This window comes from Camelina sativa, chromosome 15 (genome assembly GCF_030686135.1).
Source record: "Camelina sativa cultivar CO46 ecotype springtype chromosome 15, ASM3068613v1".
NCBI lineage: Eukaryota > Viridiplantae > Streptophyta > Magnoliopsida > Brassicales > Brassicaceae > Camelina > Camelina sativa.
This window is the reverse complement of record NC_141894.1, coordinates 6,886,112-6,904,941: the sequence shown is the minus strand read 5'-3', so window position 1 is coordinate 6,904,941 and position 18,830 is coordinate 6,886,112. Positions and strand designations below refer to the sequence as shown.

The 18,830-nt window shown below is 39.2% G+C and overlaps 4 protein-coding genes, 1 long non-coding RNA gene and 1 pseudogene across 12 annotated transcripts; 4 read left to right on the top strand and 2 right to left on the bottom strand.

Annotated features, from left to right (window-relative positions):
- Positions 1-191: 191 nt before the first annotated feature.
- Positions 192-4,332, bottom strand: LOC104745809 (uncharacterized). The gene is made up of 16 exons (XM_010467163.3): positions 4,014-4,332; positions 3,763-3,909; positions 3,550-3,641; positions 3,297-3,393; positions 2,960-3,003; positions 2,773-2,861; positions 2,484-2,581; positions 2,259-2,405; positions 1,944-2,091; positions 1,750-1,826; positions 1,430-1,501; positions 1,267-1,314; positions 1,074-1,201; positions 821-965; positions 531-735; positions 192-424 (listed from the first exon to the last, which is right to left on the bottom strand). Exons 1-16 carry the CDS (start codon positions 4,113-4,115, stop codon positions 375-377), a joined length of 1,689 nt encoding a protein of 562 aa, XP_010465465.1. The 5' UTR covers positions 4,116-4,332; the 3' UTR covers positions 192-374.
- A 91-nt stretch (positions 4,333-4,423) lies between these two features.
- On the top strand, positions 4,424-6,594 carry LOC104745808 (E3 SUMO-protein ligase MMS21). The gene is made up of 7 exons (XM_010467162.2): positions 4,424-4,743; positions 4,961-5,032; positions 5,172-5,282; positions 5,381-5,491; positions 5,629-5,768; positions 6,028-6,110; positions 6,215-6,594. Exons 1-7 carry the CDS (start codon positions 4,654-4,656, stop codon positions 6,358-6,360), a joined length of 753 nt encoding a protein of 250 aa, XP_010465464.1. The 5' UTR covers positions 4,424-4,653; the 3' UTR covers positions 6,361-6,594.
- Positions 6,554-18,250, bottom strand: LOC104745805 (uncharacterized). The gene is made up of 3 exons (XR_015581924.1): positions 18,111-18,250; positions 7,134-7,349; positions 6,554-7,039 (listed from the first exon to the last, which is right to left on the bottom strand). It is a non-coding gene; the product is annotated as an uncharacterized LOC104745805 (long non-coding RNA).
- LOC104745807 (putative F-box protein At3g17620) lies at positions 8,610-9,960 on the top strand. Its single transcript, XM_010467161.2, has one exon. The coding sequence runs from the start codon at positions 8,610-8,612 to the stop codon at positions 9,765-9,767; it is 1,158 nt and encodes a 385-aa protein (XP_010465463.1). The 3' UTR covers positions 9,768-9,960.
- LOC104745806 (putative inactive ATP-dependent zinc metalloprotease FTSHI 2, chloroplastic) lies at positions 10,178-13,969 on the top strand. 7 transcript variants are annotated; one of them, XR_015581923.1, is made up of 9 exons: positions 10,178-10,318; positions 10,437-10,540; positions 10,634-10,776; positions 10,911-11,051; positions 11,284-11,442; positions 11,546-11,623; positions 11,707-11,785; positions 11,877-13,365; positions 13,456-13,969. XR_015581923.1 is itself a non-coding variant. In XM_010467159.3 (6 exons), the coding sequence occupies exons 2-6, from the start codon at positions 10,932-10,934 to the stop codon at positions 12,123-12,125; spliced, it is 585 nt and encodes a 194-aa protein (XP_010465461.1). In that variant the 5' UTR covers positions 10,638-10,776; positions 10,911-10,931; the 3' UTR covers positions 12,126-13,969. The 7 variants fall into 7 exon arrangements, 2 of the variants coding, with proteins under 2 accessions (XP_010465461.1, XP_010465462.1); XR_015581922.1 differs by having other exon boundaries at positions 10,281-10,318; positions 11,991-13,365; XR_760783.3 differs by lacking the exons at positions 10,178-10,318; positions 10,437-10,540 and having other exon boundaries at positions 10,638-10,776; positions 11,532-11,623; positions 11,991-13,280; positions 13,366-13,969.
- On the top strand, positions 14,405-17,353 carry LOC104748201 (putative inactive ATP-dependent zinc metalloprotease FTSHI 2, chloroplastic; annotated as a pseudogene). Its single transcript, XR_015582548.1, has 9 exons — positions 14,405-15,387; positions 15,525-15,628; positions 15,722-15,888; positions 16,011-16,151; positions 16,384-16,542; positions 16,646-16,731; positions 16,815-16,893; positions 17,016-17,138; positions 17,217-17,353. The product of XR_015582548.1 is annotated as a putative inactive ATP-dependent zinc metalloprotease FTSHI 2, chloroplastic (transcript).
- Positions 18,251-18,830: the final 580 nt, after the last annotated feature.

The window sequence follows — 18,830 nt, the reverse complement described above, 5'->3', positions numbered from 1 at the left end:
CCCTGAACCCTACGGTGTCGTTTTTCGAGTCTACGGCTAAGCTCTGGACCCACCTCAGTGTAATTTTTTTTTTTTTTTGGCATTTTCTCCTTCGGAGTTTGTTAGAAAAGAGGATCAAATACGGCGATAGCAATTTCGTCATTATTGTGTCGGATTACTTTTTTTTTTTTGTATTGTAATTCAACCGGGAGTTAGACCACATTTAAACCGGATCGAACCGGGTCTGTTTGGGATCTTTGCCAATGATAACATTATTTAGTTACAACCACATCTGCTGGATAGAAAAAAAGATTGCAGATGGGCATTACACAACAATTTTCAGTGTTTCACTATTCACAACAAAAAAACACAATTTAAGAAACTTCTTTGTTTGATCAGTTTTTGGGGATGACATCGGATAAAGCAAAGTCATGGAACGGAGGACCTGCAAAAAAATGACACAACTTTAGATCTATTCTAATTCCAATCACATTATCTATCATCTTGTTTGAATCAAGTTTTAATAGAGGGGATGATAAGAGACTCCTAACCTCCTTGTTCACTAAGAATGTGAAATGGAATGTGTGCAACCATTTTTTGTCCGCCCTCGCTCCAGTTAACCGTGCCTGGGAACCGTTTCTCTGAAACCCGTGAAGGTCCTAACACAGACCAACAGATTCCTGGTTCGTTCATTAGTCCCAAGTAATCATGTGCTCTTCTCCAAACCCTTGCATCAGATATCCGAGACCGTACTACCTACACATATACATAATGATAAGTTAAAGCGACCATTGATAAGTTCATTAGTGGATTTGATATGTCTCCATTTTCATGTATATACCTTTCCCAAGGCGACACGGGCTCTTGGTAATAATTCCCGGTGATATGTTGCGAGCTTTGCGATAGCTGTCACTACAAAACACAAAAGTCTTGACTGTGTTGTTCTTCTGGAACCATTCCCAGACTCTTGCCTCAGACCTAGGCGGCTTTTTTTTTTGGTTTGTTGGAAGCAAATTGCAGAAAACGGTGTTAATACCATTTCTGTTTTCTGTCCGAGAAAGCAGAATGATGATATATAACAAAAGTTAAAATACCTTGATGAGAGATTCTCATATAGAAGCAGTTCTAAACTTTCAAAGAGCTCTCGAGCAGCTTCCTTGTGTGCTTCTCCCCCGCCACCATACTCTCCAATTGCCCAACACAGCTGTAAAGCTAACTCTCTCTACGGAAGAAAATGCTTAGAGGAGATTATCTTACGAAGGATCCGTCAAAATATTAGAAACTGACCTTTGCAACATCATCGTAAGCTTCTCCAAGCCGGTCAATTATAGGCTTCTGCATTATGTAAGAAGTTCTTGAGAAAATATGCGGCAATCATAATAGACTATGTAACCCATGGACGTAGGGTTTATTTTAAAAAGAAAAATCTAAAAACATAGGAAGACATTACTTTCAACAGGGCAATGAAACTTGGAGACCTCTGAAATGCAGCAAGTACAAATTCCAGTAGCCTCCTACGGATCTGTATAGGCGAACAATATCTCTGTAAGATAAGGTCCAATATGGCAGCAATACAGGTTTGTACATTAAAAGGTCAATATAGCATAGCATTTCTGACAAATAGTAGAATATCAATGGACGCTTCACTCAGATCTAGAGGAGAGGAATCAATAAACATTGTCAATTAGCATGTGCCAATAATTTTCTATTTTCTAAGGATAGTATTCAGAAATGGAAGTACTATATTAGTAACACGAAGATGCGTGATACCTCATGAGAAAAATTCTTATCCGGAAACATTGTAGCGTTTCTTGTCATAAGTAGAGGGATTAATGCACAGATCAAAGCTGCAAAACATAAAGCATTAAAAAGATAGAAAACAAGCATGAACGGAATAGTGGTCAAAGGCCTAACTAAGTTGGTAACTGACTAAATAAACCTGGGAAGGCTGTAAATTATCTTACAGTCATTTGCATCTCGCAATGTAACACTAAAGTAGACATCAAGAAGTCGCGGAGCAATCTTAAGTGTCTGCTTCATCCTTTCTGACCGAGGACCACTTGCAGCAGCCTGCAGAGCTGAACTTAATGCAGGAGTAGCGCGGTGTCTTTCCTGAAGCACAAATTTGAATAGATACTCTCATCAAATCTATTAGATAATTAAAACAACTACCACCTTTCATTTAGAACCCTAAATTTTTGACTAAACAGAAAATATTTATATGCAACTGTTTCCGTTGGGAATTTGGAATAAAGCAAAGCCCGAGGAAGAAGGCATACAGCTAGACCATCATTTTCGTCCTTTAGAAGCTCCAGAAACAGAGGATCAGCTACATCTATTGTATTGTTATCTTCAGATTCAGAGTCATCCCCTCCATCCCCGATGGTTGAACCAGTATATGCTTCATCCATAAGGGCAAGAAGCATCTGCATTCACAGGGATCCTTGTCATTCATTGACTATCTGAACTGTCAACCCGGTTTATATATTTATGAAATATATTACCTCTGGAGCTGCACTTTTCTGGATTGAAGCAATGCCACCTCCAACCCTTGACCCCGACCCCGAGCTTCTTTCAACTTTCTCTAATGCCACAACCAACACTAGCAAAAACATTACGACGAAGACATATAATTAATACACACTACACTCGCACACTCAATCAGGCTGAGAGAATATAATCCAAGCTCAAATCAATAGACGTTACCAGTTGGATTCACCTAAAGTGGCCTCCAAGTCAGAGTATAAACAAATATAAAAAATCCAATAGCATTTTTCAGACAAGCGGACTCACTTGGCAAGTCTAAAATGGATGGAAATAGAGGAAGAAATGACCCAGGTGATATTAGTCCGGGAAATATCTTCAGGAAGGACTTCTCCAACCTGAAATAAGAAGCAAGAAATATTTTTTCCGTTATAGACAAATCACTTATGAAATCAGAAATCAGAATCAACAAAATAGCAAGAATTTTCCAGCTTACTTCTCCCAATTCCAGGCAATAAGCTTAAGCAACAAAGGGAAAAACTGCAGATACAATATCTTGTATTAGATGGAGAAGATGGCATATCTGTTCTGGCTTTATTGTTGAAGCGGTGGATAAGTGAAATGGACACAAATTAAGAAAGATGAAAGCAAAAGGAACAGCTAGATTGCATAAATATGTGGAGACAACAAGATACAATTCTCTTACTTATGTTGATGCACACAATAATAACCAAATAAATAGAGGTGTTTGCTAATGAAGAGAGTAATTTTCTTGTGGCTGAAAGCTAGAAGCAAGTATTAGGATTTATATGGCTAGTTTTCCTAATTTATACCTGAGGGAGTAAGTTTGGGAAAGACGCTAAGAGCTTCCTCTTGTTCGCGATAAGGAATTCACAAGTTGCCTCTGCAACATCAGTATCTGAAAACTCACTACAAGGAAGATTCATCACAAGGTCAGCACATATGTCCCTAATAAAATACCCAAGAATTATCTACATAAACTGATAGTAGAAAACACATATGAGCAGACTGAACAAACAATGAAGCAATACGACCAATATAAAACATTAAAAAGCAAGTCCATACCGGCTAAGACACGAGCGGAAGAAAGTCCTCAAGCTTGGGTCAGCATCGTGCAGAACCATATCCCCAAAATCAAGAAAAAACTGAAGAATGGCCTGAAACACAAAACACACAATCTCTGAATGCATCATACGCTAGACCCCAAAACCATAGGAAAAAAAAAAACTCATCTGAAACAAATTTGGTTGAAAATCCTCAGGGAGAGTAACAACATACTAGCAAGAGAAGACCTTTGGAAGACCCTGAATCGGACTGAGACAGTGAAGCAACCGAACGCTGGAAGACCTTATTGATTTGGGGATAAATTCTAGCCACAAGATCATCTGAGTTTTCCAAATTACAGAACCCATGTAGCTTCTTCACCTAATCCATACACATTTCAACAAAAAAAAAAACCCAAGCAAATGAATCCCTTGTTCATCTAAACTAAATCATATTTCTCGAGCTGAGTCTATAAGATTGCGTACTGATTGTAGTATAGATGGATCAGAAGCAGGATCCGTTGAATCCCGCGCGCTATTGCTTAGGATTCTCAGATAAAAATTCCAGTCTCCTTCTTGATCGGTCATGTTCTCAAATTAAAACGAAATTCAAAATGATGGTTGATGGATTGATGAAGATTGAAGAAGTTGGGGAAGCTATGGCCTTCGCCTTCGTCGTCTCCGAGTCCCGGTGAATTGGAGGATTGGAGCTCAGACGACGACGTTTTCCCAAAAGATCTAGTATATCCTTAAAACTGCATGCCATCTCTTGTTGTCCACACACATGTCTTCTACAAGTTTGAGCAGTTTTTACTACGTGTCGTTTATAGTAGCATAAAACGACACACAGTATATTTTAGCAAAACCCTAGACGGGCTATGTTGGTGGAGTTGATTGGGCTGCGGCCTTTTTATAGCTTTTACATAGGTTGCAGCGAAACAACAACGTTCGATTAATAAAATAAACTACATGTCGGTTATAGCAGCAGAAGACGGCACGCATTGTTTTCAGCAAACCTCCTCCGTATTCCTCAGGCTCTCTCTCTCTCTCTCTCTCTCTCACACACTCTCCGGCGGCTTCTAATTCTCCCTCCAAAACAAACCTCGGAAGAATAAAATTGGAGCGAATGGCGTCGGCGACCTCTTCCGACGGAATTGGCGGAAGGATTCAAAACGCATCGCTGGTCCTTGTATCTGATAACAATTCCACGCTTGCCGTGAGTATTCTCTTCGTTCAAACCACTGTTATTCTTACCCTTTTTTTGATGTAAATATGGGTTTCTGGGTTTTGACTAGTTTGGAAGTAAACAAGGGATTTATAAATTAGGGCAAAAATATAGCCTAAGAAGAATCTGCTTTATCTTTTGCTTTCGTTTGAATTTGGTTTTTCCTACAATCTATTATATTCATAGTTTTGGTTACTTCTCTTTGCAGGATATCCGCAAAGCTGTGACAATGATGAAGAACATTGCTGTTCAATTGGAGAAAGAAAATCAAACTGACAAGGTTTGGTTATTCAATATCACATATATCTCTTTCTTTCTCACATTGTATTGTGTCCGCTCCAGCCAAACTCTTTCCTTGATGTATGTCTTTGTTTTTTTCCTAAATGCTCTTTATACCTCGATATTTTGGGTTCCACTAGGTTAAAGATCTTGAAAATTCTGTGGCTGAGCTATTGGATTTATACAGTGACTGTAATCACCGTTCTTCAGCAATTCAGTCTGTTGCTAATGGGTACCAACCTGGGGAACAGGTACTCCCATTTCCTCTTGTATTAAGTGTAGTCTAATTGCTTATTATTCTGTTGCTTTCTTTTAGTTTTAGCAGACTGATTTACTCTAATGACTGCAGTTAACGAATTTTCAAAAGTTGCTTGATGATGAATTCACAAAGCTCAAGGCTGCCCCTTCTTCAGTGCCACAAAATGATCATTTGATGCGCCAGTTCAGGGAGGCAGTTTGGGTATGCGATCTTTTTGACTTTCTACACCATTAGTTCCTCAGTTTTCTCTCTTTTTTTGTCAGAATAGTATTGCTGTTTTACTTCTATTCTTCTTAGCTTGAATTTCCGTATAAGTTCTTGTCAATGTTTTGCTGCAGAATGTTCATCATGCAGGTGAACCTATGCCTGGTGACGATGAAGAGGACATTGTCATGACCAGTACTCAGTGCCCTCTCCTAAATATGACATGCCCCTTGAGCGGGAAGCCTGTCACTGAACTAGCAGATCCAGTTCGCAGGTACAATGAATGTGTATTGTTTTTTTCTTTTTCTACCCTAACCCGGATGTCCTGTTTTGTTCGGATGTTTGCTTGTCCTCTGCCATGCTTGATGTCCGTGTAGGATGATCCTTAAAGCCTTATTTACTCGATACTGAGTTCTATATGTATCATAAAACTTGAAATATCACTTTATTTTGTGCTGGATAGCTTACATGAATGATCGATGATTGTGCGGTAAAATTGATACCGAGTCTTTGTGATCCTTCTCTGGCTGCAGTATGGATTGCAGGCACGTCTATGAGAAAGCTGTAATCCTGCATTACCTAGTCAAAAATCCAAATGCGAATTGTCCTGTAGCAGGTAAGACAGTTCTTGCCCAATACCGCCTTATAGAGACACCGTTCCCTTGTTCTTTCATGCTGATTTTTCCATCCCTATGAGTGACCACCACTTCAAATCCTCAGGATGCCGAGGTAAACTGCAGAATCACAACAAAGTGTTTTGTGATGCAATGTTGAAGTATGAAATCGAGGAGTTGCGCTCGTTGAACAAACAATCTAATAGAGCCGAAGTGATTGAAGACTTCACAGAAGATGTCAATGAAGATTAAACATCTCTTAGCCGCTGCAATGAAAACATCATATAACTTTTGCTCTTCTTAGTCCCATTCGGTGTTATTGTATCCAACGTGAATTCAGCTACTAAATTGTTTCTTTTACTGAGTTGGTTCTTAGACTTAATAATGTGTTTTTGCATATGATTCTCTCTGTGTTCCATTATTATAGGAGTGCTTTTGTAAGAAATTTTGGTAAAAATGAAGACTATTTTTATTTGGAAAAAGAAAGAAGAACTAAACCATGTGAGAAACACAACACAACGACAAAGGGTTTTTATACACAAAACAAGATTAGTCATTAAATCTTGCATTATTGAAAAGAAACACAACAAAATAAGTGTCTTAAATCTAGCACACTACTGAAAAGAAACACAACAGAGCAAGTGTTCTAGTCTTGCATTATCACAAACAAAACCAGGAATCAGTAAACGAATCGCGATGGTCTAAAATTGGACAGAACGTGTAAAAATGTTTGGAAAGATGGCGAGGCGATGGTCTCATCCTAAACCACCACAGCGGCTTGAACTGGAACGGTAGCAAGAACAACAACTCGGTAATGGACCAATGCTAGGTTCTGGTACCTACTTGAACACCGGAAAGTCCTTCTTTGGAAACGAGTCGTGTTGGTAAGCGGTTTTGAAGCCGTGGTGTAGTTTATGGTATCATCTTCAATCTGAAAAGATCAACATCAAGCAATTTTGTAAACGACAGGACAGAAGCGAACAGAGAGAGAGAGAGAGAGAGAGAGAGAGAGAGAGAGGTGATACCATCTTTTTTGCACAAGTGGTGAACCTGCTGTCCCTAACACGATCCCACGTCGTCGGTAAATGCTCTGTGATTGTAGAGAAAGAGCCCTGACTGGTTCAGACTGGGCTTGTGCAAGTTGGGTGTAATTGTCAGTGCATCGCTGCGTGCAAGTAGGGTGTCGATCTCGGCAGCAGAGAGCCAACGAGCCCTTGACGCTTGGAGAATGTGGTTGAGATCTGTATATGCACAAACAACCAACAACAAACAACAAAAGGTTATAATCGAAATAAAAGGAAGATGCACGAACTCTGTCAATTCAATTCAGAGGGTTTGAAACCCAAAGGGAAAAAGCCACGACGAAACAAAAAAAACCTTGCACACTCCAATCCGAAACATCCACGAAGAAGATAAAAAACCCCCTAATCCTAATGCGTCAAAATGAAATTCAAATTATGAAACATGGCGGCTCAATATCAGTCAATGAAGGGTTTACATAAGCAGTTAATTAGAAAATCTATAATACAATAAATGTATTGGAAACAATATCAGTCAATGATAAGATTAGATCCTCAAAAGCAAGAAACAACATCTTCATAATTCATAAAAAATAAACGCCACAATTATACACGCCTGAACGAAATGGTATAAACATATAGTGTATAAATAAAAGTGACGGCAAAGCCCGTATATGCCTAATTAAAACGAAATAATACAAAAGAGAAAACGAAAAAGACCAAAAAAAAACAAGAAAGTGCCAACTACACCACAACCCACACATTGCGTGGGGAAGCATCTAGTATACATAAAAGTAAAGTTTTGCTCTCTTCTTATTGGTTGATGAAACGAAAGCTTAACAGAGTTAGTCGAAAAACATGTTTTGTATGTTATGGCACAACAATTATACTTGGGGTATTGATTTCGAAGTTGGGGTACGGAATTCAAATTTTCAGGAACATAAGATATGTTTAGGCTAGATCAATAGTAAAATGTATGAATTCAAATACATGACTATTGTGGGGATATGAAAAAGGCGTTTTTCCTGATTTCTCCTATTTGTTTTCTGTTTGTGTTGTAATTTTGGTGGTTTATGTAGATTTTGGATATTGTGCTTTCTTGTTATTTTTGTCAAAAATGGTATAAAATCGCCGCTCATACATTTAACTTTAAAGAAGCATGGCAAGGTGGGAAATAGAACAAAAAAAAAAATGAGAGCCCGAGTAGATTGTGAAACCCATCATGATTGGCCCGGCCCACCTTTGTAAACGCATTCAGTTTCAGTGCCTTGAAATTTGACTTTTTTTTTTTTTTTTTGGTAAACGCATTCAGTTTCAGTGCCTTGAAATTTGACTTTTTTTTTTTTTTTTTTGGTAAAAGGAAAAGAGTATCCGGAGGTCGCGTCGCACTCACACTATATATCCGATTTAGAGGATTCGGGCAATGGCGAAAGTAACCAAAACAAGCCTAATTTTCAATTCCAATCGATCCTTGTTTGAAAGATGAAAAGATCAATGACGATTTCCAATCTTCCGAGGGAATTGGCGGAGGAGATCCTCTGTAGAATTCCGGGGACATCGACTAGAGCCGTGCGATCAACTTGCAAAAAGTGGAACACTTTATCCAAAGATGAGAGCTTTACAAAGAAGCACCTTGCTCAAGCAGCTTCAGCATTGACGGAAGGGGAATTTTCAGCGATCGTGTTGATAAATTATAGTCTCTATTTGATGAGCGTCAATCTCCATGGAATTGACAACGGGTCTGATCCATCATTAAGGCCTACAGGTAATCTTATCAGCCTAAACGATTCGGATAAACTCGTCATCACTCGAGTATATCACTGCGAGGGTTTAGTGTTATGCCTCACGGAAGACTACACTAGGCTCGTGGTTTGGAACCCGTATACAGGGCAAACTCGGTGGATCCGTGTGGAACTCAGATCCGATAAGCACAGAGGGATCTGGTATGGTCATGCTCTCGGATACGACAAGAGCAACAACCATAAAATCCTGAGATATTTAAATGTTCCCGGCGCCATGTATGTGCACGAAATCTACGATTTAAACTCTAGTTCATGGAGAGTTCTTGATGTCACTCCAGACTGGGATGTGGAGTTTGATAACTATGGCCTGTCTTTGAAGGGAAACACGTACTGGTATGCTACAGATAAGGTATCCCGAGAAGACATGCCTGATTTCTTACTCTGTTTCGATTTTACTACAGAGAGGTTTGGTCCGCGTCTGCCTCTGCCTTTTGAGTCTTATAGTGAAGATGCAGTGGTTTTATCTAGTGTTAGAGAAGAGCAGCTTGCGGTGTTGTTTCAGCACTGTGAAACATGTGAGATGGAGATTTGGATTACGACCAAGATCGAGCCCGATGCATTGTCCTGGTGCAAGTTCTTAGCCGTGGATATGGATCCACTCACAGGGTGTCGGTTCTATAGCGGTGGCAGTTTCCTCGTTGACGAGGAGAAGAGAGCTGTGGTTGTCTTTGATGAAGATAAAAACGTATCGGAAACCAATCGCAACACAGCTTACTTCATTGGACAAAACGGTTACTTCAGAGAAGTGGATCTCGGAGAGATTACAACAGCAAAAGAGATTTTCCCGCATGCCTTCTCTTACGTTCCAAGTCCTGTCCAAATCAACCAACCTGCATGATGAGAACCACCAGATTTATTTATTGCTCCGTTTACAATTAAAACTTATTCCCTTTGCACATCTTTTGTTTGGTTTGTTTTTTTGTTGTTTCCTTTTGTCATGCTCTTCGAACATGGTCTGTATCTCTTCTTCCTCCCTGCAATGTGCAGATTACTACTAATAAATGGCAATCCCTTTTCTGGTTTTTAATCAACTCCTCTGTTTGTTTTCTGGCAATCGTTAAGTTCTTTACTCATTGGAGAGATGTACCGCAGGAGAGGTGTCAAGATTCCAGGTTCGATGTTGTGACAAATTCTGTTTTTCTTTTATCAATAAGTATTTGGTGCTGCTGAGTTGAAGAAAATGAGGGAGGATTTCTAGGGGCAGAGGTAGGAGGAGCTTGAGAGAATGAAAGAGGAAAGAGAGATGATGGGAAAGACTATGAGGGCGCAGAAGAAGCAACGGGAGAGGAAGAAAAGGAAAGCTGTTAAGAAGAAGAAGAAGAAGTACGAGGAACCCTTTGCGTGAGGCGAGGAGAAACTATCGACATATGGCGGAAAGCTAGAGAGAATGTGAGTCTTGTAAATTTTCTTACACGTGTTGATCGTGGAACTTAATTCTCACCTTCAGTTTCATTTATCAGATAGTAAAGCAATACCTCTTGCCTGATTTTCTCTTGATTCTCTGCAGGCTTCATCTGTGGTCTTCATTGATGAATTAGAGATCCTGTTGGAAGGGAGCGTGGGTTAATAAAGGGTTCTGGAGGACAAGAAAGGGATGCCACTCTTAATCAGGTTCCAGATATTTTTGATTCTGTGTAATAATAGTCTTCTTCGTTTTTCTAAGGGATGAAAATTTTTATTTAGTTTTTTCTGTGTCTGTTACAGCTCCTTGTTTCTTTAGATGGTTTTGAAGGAAGGGGAGGGGAGAGGTCATTACAATCGCGTCCACAAACAGACCAGACATTCTAGATCCTGCTCTTGTGAGGCCTGGAAGGTTTGACCGCAATATTTGTTATCCCTATCTTCAGGTAATGACTTGGTGTGTATGTGTTTTTGTATTCTTAAACTTGTAAATTTGCAAAGTTCTTCCGCATTGTAGAGTTTTTGTCCTTCAGTTCAAAGCTACATCTTTGTTTCGGTTTGTTTCGGTTTTGCTGTTTAGGTCCATGCTCGTAGGAAGCCAATGGCTGAAGATTTGGACTATATGGCAGTTGCTAGCATGACAGATGGCATGGTTGGAGCAGAGCTTGCCAATATCGTTGAGATAGCAGCAACTAATATGATTCGTGATGGAAGAACAGAGGTGAGATCAATATTTTTAGTTCGAATTGTTTCTGCTTTTGCTTTTGGATGGGTTTGGTTTTGAATGTTAGGATCATGTACCAATGGTAATATGGTGTGTGCGAATTGGATTAAGCTCTTGGACGTTGTGCTAGAGAAGTAGCTTAGGCTAATTATAAGTTGAAAAGTTTATTTTTTAATACCAGCGAGTAAAGGACTGAGAAAATCATATATTCTCTGTAACTCTAATGCAGTTAACAACAGATGATTTGCTTCAAGCTGCACAAATAGAAGAAAGAGGAATGTTAGATAGAAAAGACAGAATCTCCGAGACATGGCGACAAGTTGCTATAAATGAAGCTGCTATGGCTGTTGTAGCAGTGAACTTTCCTGATATGAAGAATATAGAGTTTGTAAGTTTCGAAAAAATTTATTTTCCCTTCAGACCCTCCTTACTACATTGAAGCTTTAATTTTCTGTTATGCCGCACTGTGACATTTAGATGACTTTGACCAGCTTACAATCAACCCTAGAGCTGGTAGAGAATTGGGTTATGAAGATGGATCATATCATATTTAAGGAAGGGATGCTTAGGTTTGTGGCTTTAACTGTACAGATTTACTTTCCTGTGGTCTCTTTACATTAATCTAAGTCCTTTTATGGTCTACTATATGCAGCCGACAATCCATCTTGGATCATATCACTGTTCAGTTAGCACCTCGAGCTGCAGGTGAACTATGGTATGGTGAGGATCAGGTGAGAGATATCCCTTTAGCCATAACTTAAGTTGTAGTACTTGGTTCAATATTCAGAAACAAATATCATCTTTGAATACTTGGATTTTCAGGATATTGATACGGAGGCATTGCATTGATGCTTGGACTATATTCTCTCAGCCTGATTGAGGTTACGAGTGTTACTGCGTACTAATTATATATCTTCTTGTTAATTTTTTTGCTAGCGTCTTTTGAATAAGCGGAAAGAAGCTTGGTGTCCGGGTCAAGGGTTGGAGGTAGCATTGCTTCAATCCAGAAGAGTGCAGCTCCAGAGGTCTTATATTTTGTATAAACATAAACCGGGGTGTCAGTTCTCTTGATGATAGTGATGGAGAGGGGGAAAGTGAGTTTCAAGGGTAGTGCAGAGGATTTAGACTGAAGCAAACGTGGTTAAAATGAGAGCTGATACTAATGTTAGAATGGAAGCAGTGCAAACTGGAAGCATTTGAAACTGAGATTGAGATGAGAGTTGACGATAAAGAATAAGGAGATGGGTGTAATGGTTTCCGGAAGTGGGAATGGCACTAGTATACGAGAGAATGATAGTGATTTTGATAATAAAGTTAATAACAGAGAAGGAGTTACTTTACATCCTCCTGTACTATTTGTTCTAGCTAGCAACGAGGTTAATGGGAGTTAGAAACAGAATGATGACATCGGATACTGAAAATCTTCAATTGGAGGACCTGATGCTGAGAAAGCCCTTGAAGTGCTTAAACTGAAGAAAGGGGGTCATCGGCTCGTACTGGAGGTAGAGGTTGAAAAAAATGTCAAGAATCAGTTTTTCAAATGGGCTGGGAAAAGAAGAAACTTTCAGCATGACTCGTCTACCTACAATACATGACGTCTGCACGTTTCCTTTGAAGAAGCTAGGCTCTACTGTGAGATGTATAGAGCGATACAAGAGGTGGTCCGAAACAGATTTGTGAACGCATTGTGCCGAGCTAAGGTGGTTAGTAAAGCCTCCATGAATTAGAGCCAAAGACGTAGACCTCCATCCTGGACGCTTCTCCTCACTCCTCCAAAGAATAGGAGTATAAGAGTTCCAGTAGTATAACTCACAACGATGCTGAGATGATGCTGTTCGGTCTCAGAGTTTTGAAGATGGTCGTTGTTCCTGTGGAGATTTCTGGTGGCCCTCAAGCTTTGATTACTTCAGCTAAGCATACGACTGGGTTTCATAGATGTGCTTTTTAGTATGGGCTAAGCATTCAGTACTTTTGTAATGGTACCTCCTGGAGTTAACGGAGGTTTCGTCTGTTTGGTTTGGCATATGTTTGAACCTCATACGCATCCAGTCGCCTAAGAAGTGAGTGATGTGCATATTTTATTCGACTTGCTAGTGTTTCAGTTTAACACGCCCAAATCTCTTACTGTGCTTCATTGAGCTTCGGATTGCTCTTTAATTCCAATGGCAGTGGAACATCTCCACAAGAATCTCAGATCAAAGAGTTTAGTTGAATTGAAGATCAAATGTAAGCCCACATTGCTCCATTCAACACAATCGTGGCTTGTGAATGTTGGTTTAGGCTGTGTGTGATTTGGTTTTGTTCATCGCAGGTTTGTTTTGAGTACATTTGTTGGACCTTATCGAAGTTGACTTGATTTGGTGATGATATGTATCCTAGATTGTTTTTGTTCTTTGGGCAGGATCATTTTGATCAAGAAACGGCGCCTATGAGTTGAGAGATGAATCAGTGGCAAGAGAAAAACGGAAGAGGAAAGAGGATCAATGGGAAGCTGACTAAAACAAAAGGGCCAGTGGAAGATAAAGGGAAAAGATCCAGGTAGCAATGAGAGCTGGTACTAATGTTAGAATGATGACTTGGGAGAGCAAGGTGTTTCTTGTACACACCATATCATGATAAGACCAAAGAACAAAGCGAGTTTCTCATTGGAGGGGGTGAAAGTTGTGGAAATGCTTGGCGAGTTGCAAATCCGGAGTGAAACTTGCAAGAAGGTAATTTGGCACATAGCGGGTCTTTTTCATCTTCAGAGGAGGAGCCGAACTCTTACGCCCTATAAGCTTTAGTTTTATCTTTTACTGAGTTGGTTGGTTCTTAGACTTAATAATACGTGTTTTTGCATATGCTTCTCTCTGCGTTCCATATACGTTGTTGACATATATAGGAGTGCTTTTGTAAGAAATTTCGATGTTTTTGCATATGCTTCTCCCTGCTGTTCATTTCAGACACTAGTCATCGTACATGATCATCTAATCAAATCTTCTTTATAAAGGAAACAATGAAACTGAACGATGGTCTGCATATAATATATGATGCAGAACCAACCGGTCTGATGTTTTTTTTTCTATCATTACAATAATTAGTTTATGTTATGGTATTGATTTTTGGAATGGTTTGTTTTCAATCAATGTCAGCTAAATCTTGTTTTGAAATTATGTTGACCAGACCAAGTTCCTCCTTATAAACGACAAAATAATTCAAATTAATTTCCGCGTCTTGATTAGAGAACGCCTTTTTTCGCGACTGGATGGATTTAAAAGTGTCTGAGCTAAATAAATGGGCCTACTGGGCTTTATTTTAAGAAGCCATTTTAAATCAGAAACTGTTTTACTGTATCGACTGTTTCTTCTTTTATCCCATCCCATCCCTTCGCCTGAGAAATGAAGCTCTTCTCTACGTTTTAATGGCGAATCAATCTATCTCGACTCGCTTGGTTTATTGCAATTCACTCGAAATTCATCTCTACATCATGGCTTGTCGTTTCCCTCTGGCATTCGTCACCACCTTCTCAATTCCTTACACCGGAGAACCGTCAGAGATTCACCAGAAACTACCCTTCAATTTCATGCCAAACCAATTCAGCTACGAACGATGTTCATGATGATGGTGATGAGAACGATAAAGCCAAATCAACCCAAGTCAATCTTCTCGCAATGCCCATCACACTCACTGTAATCTCCGCTTCTCTGGCGCAACCGTCACTCGCGGCGGCCAAGGTATCAGAGAGAAAGAGAACTCAGAAGAAACCCCAGGAGGCTTTTACTCTTGAGCAGCTTAAAGCTTGGTCTAAAGATCTTCCTGTAGTTTCGAATCGTATACCTTACCCTGACATTTTGAGCTTAAAGCCTGAAGGTAAGCTTAAGCATGTGATAAAGCCTCCTACTTTAACTTTACGGCAAAAGACAGAGCCTGTGTTAGTAGTTTTAGAGGATTCATTCTAGAGTACTGAGGACTGTGTTGCCTTCTTTGGATGGATATAAGAGGTTTCTAGGGATCGCTGTTGCCTGTGTTAATGCTTATACTCCTCCGGTTAAGAGGCCGCCTGTGCCGTCTCCTTATTTACGGTTTTTGTGGAGAGTGCCTGCTTATATGTTAACATGGGTTAAGCCACAGAAGGAGTCTCAACGTGCTGCTGAGTTGAAGAAAATGAGGGAGGATTTCTAGAGGCAGAGGTAGGAGGAGCTTGAGAGAATGAAAGAGGAAAGAGAGATGATGGGAAAGACTATGAGGGCGCAGAAGAAGCAACGGGAGAGGAAGAAAAGGAAAGCTGTTAGGAAGAAGAAGAAGAAGTACGAGGAACCCTTTGCGTGAGGCGAGGAGAAACTATCGACATATGGCGGAAAGCTAGAGAGAATGTGAGTCTTGTAAATTTTCTTACACGTGTTGATCGTGGAACTTAATTCTCACCTTCAGTTTCATTTATCAGATAGTAAAGCAATACCTCTTGCCTGATTTTCTCTTGATTCTCTGCAGGCTCCATCTGTGGTCTTCATTGATGAATTAGAGATCCTGTTGGAAGGGAGCGTTGGTTTATAAAGGGTTCTGGAGGACAAGAAAGGGATGCCACTCTTAATCAGGTTCCAGATATTTTTGATTGTGTTTAATAATAGTCTTCGTCGTTTTTCTAAGGGATGAAAATTTTTATTTCGTTTTTTCTGTGTCTGTTACAGCTCCTTGTTTCTTTAGATGGTTTTGAAGGAAGGGGAGAGGTCATTACCATCGCGTCCACAAACAGACCAGACATTCTAGATCCTGCGCTTGTGAGGCCTGGAAGGTTTGACCGCAATATTTTTTTATCCCTAAACCTGGTCTTATTGGACGGATGGAAATTCTTCAGGTAATGACTTGGTGTGTGTGTTTCTGTATTCTTAAACTTGTAAATTTGCAAAGTTCTTCCGCATTGTAGAGTTTTTGTCCTTCAGTTCAAAGCTACATCTTTGTTTCGGTTTTGCTGTTTAGGTCCATGCTCGTAAGAAGCCAATTGCTGAAGATTTGGACTATATGGCAGTTGCTAGCATGACAGATGGCATGGTTGGAGCAGAGCTTGCCAATATCGTTGAGATAGCAGCTATTAATATGATGCGTGATGGAAGAACAGAGGTGAGATCAATCTTTTTAGTTCGAATTGTTTCTGCTTTTGCTTTTGGATGGGTTTGGTTTTGAATGTTAGGATCGTGTTCCAATGGTAATATGGTGTGTGCGAATTGGATTAAGCTCTTGGACTTTGTGCTAGAGAAGTAGCTTAGGCTAATTATAAGTTGAAAAGTTTATTTTTTAATACCAGCGAGTAAAGGACTGAGAAAATCATATATTCTCTACAACTCTAATGCAGTTAACAACAGATGATTTGCTTCAAGCTGCACAAATAGAAGAAAGAGGAATGTTAGATAGAAAAGACAGAAGCTCCGAGACATGGCGACAAGTTGCTATAAAAGAAGCTGCTATGGCTGTTGTAGCAGTGAACTTTCCTGATATGAAGAATATAGAATTTGTAAGTTTCGAAAAATTTTCTTTTCCCTTCAAACCCTCCTTACTACATTGAAGCTTTAATTTTCTGTTATGCCGCACTGTGACATTTAGATGGCTTTGACCAGCTTACAATCAACCCTAGAGCTGGTAGAGAATTGGGTTATGTCCGCGTGAAGATGGATCATATCAAATTTAAGGAAGGGATGCTTAGGTTTGTGGCTTTAACTGTACAGATTTACTTTCTTGTGGTCTCTTTACATTAATCTAAGTCCTTTTATGGTCTACTATATGCAGCCGACAATCCATCTTGGATCGTATCACTGTTCAGTTAGCACCTCGAGCTGCAGATGAACTATGGTATGGTGAGGATCAGGTGAGAGATATCCCTTTAGCCATGACACTGCATCAGAAACTTCATCTAGATATGATCTGTGATTTTACTTTTCTCCAGTAGTGTTTTTAAGTAACCAATCTTTGCTAATGGCCTTGTTCCAGTTAAGCACGATATGGGCTGAAACATCGGATAACGCAAGGTCAGCTGCTCGATCATTGGTTCTCGGTGGTCTTTCTGATAAGCATCATGGCTTGAATAACTTCTGGGTAGCTGATCGAATTAACGTAAGGCCATAACTTAAGTTGTAGTACTTGGTTCAATATTCAGAAACAAATATCATCTTTGAATACTTGGATTTTCAGGATATTGATACGGAGGCATTGCATTGCGGATATTGAACATGTGTTACGAGCGTGCTAAAGAGGTAAAAAAAAGACTTCTAAATCGACTAAATCTGTATTACAGCATTCTCCTTTTATATAGGTTCTGTTTAATATAATTTAACAAAATGCATGCACCAGATTCTTCGATGTATTTGTTAATTGCTTGCTCACTCATTTTTGTGGGTCTTACAAACCTTACCAAGAACAAAAAAACAAATAATCAAACCACACTGTAAAATTGAGCAATAAAATTCTTAAAGAACACATAATAAACCAACTTGTGAAATCCTAGCTATGAGCATTGCATTGCTGCGTGCAAGTAGGGTGTCGATCTCGGCAGCAGAGAGCCAACGAGCCCTTGACGCTTGGAGAATGTGGTTGAGATCTGTATATGCACAAACAACCAACAACAAACAACAAAAGGTTATAATCGAAATAAAAGGAAGATGCACGAACTCTGTCAATTCAATTCAGAGGGTTTGAAACCCAAACAAGGGAAAAAGCCACGACGAAACAAAAAAAAACCTTGCACACTCCAATCCGAAACATCCACGAAGAAGATAAAAAAAAAAAAACCTAATTCTGAATCATGGCGGTTCTGTAACAAGCCAATCGAATTCGAATTTAAGCAATCAAAAACACAAACAATCAAAAAATTTAACGACGAAATATCGGAATCAACAGAGAATTTGGGGAGTTCGAATCGAATCAATTTCAAACAAGAATCAACAGAGCATTTGGGGAGTTCCAATCGAATCAATTTCAAGCAAGAATCAACAGAGCATTTGGGGAGTTCGAATCGAATGTTTCCAAGAAGAGAAAAACAAGAATCAACCGAAAGAATCAAACAGAGAGAGGAGATTATTAATTTACCTTGGACATTGGAGTTTTGAACATTAGTCGCCATTATCGTTGCTCCGGAGAAGAAAGAGTTCCGTGTTCGCGAAGTGTTGATGCACAGAGTAAACACAATCAAAGAGAGCCTCTTTTTTTTTTCAAGTCAAAGGAACGTCTCTTAATCGTTAAATAGCACCCGAAACAAAACCAAAAAAAATTAAAAAAATAAAGGCCCAGGCCCTAATCCCAATTTAGGCCTTATTACATTCCTTGTAGTTCAAAATTTGCAATTTATAAATAAACCTGGTCTCGTCGGTTTATTAATTTTTTCATGGTACCGTTTGGTTTTGGTTAGAATTTCTGTGGTTATATATAATCAGTTTGTTTTTTTTAATAAATTCACTTTTTGTTCGATGCAAAGTATAACGGTTCAACTTCATATCCAATTTTTAAGAACGGTCAAGGAGGCTCAGGATAGTCTTTTTTTTACCATAGATCCACCCTTAACAGTGGCGGATAATATTTCTGAGAGGGTCAAAATATATTTATATATATTAATATTAATTCAATTATTTTAAACAAATATTAATTTATTTAATAATAAAAATAAATTAATTTTATTTAATTAGTGTTACATAAATTAATAGTTGAATATAATTTTTTAAAAATGGTATACTAATAAACGTTAATGAAAACATAAAAAGGAGAAAAATATTAAGGGTGTCAAAAAAGCCTCGACGGCTGAATTTAGGGTCA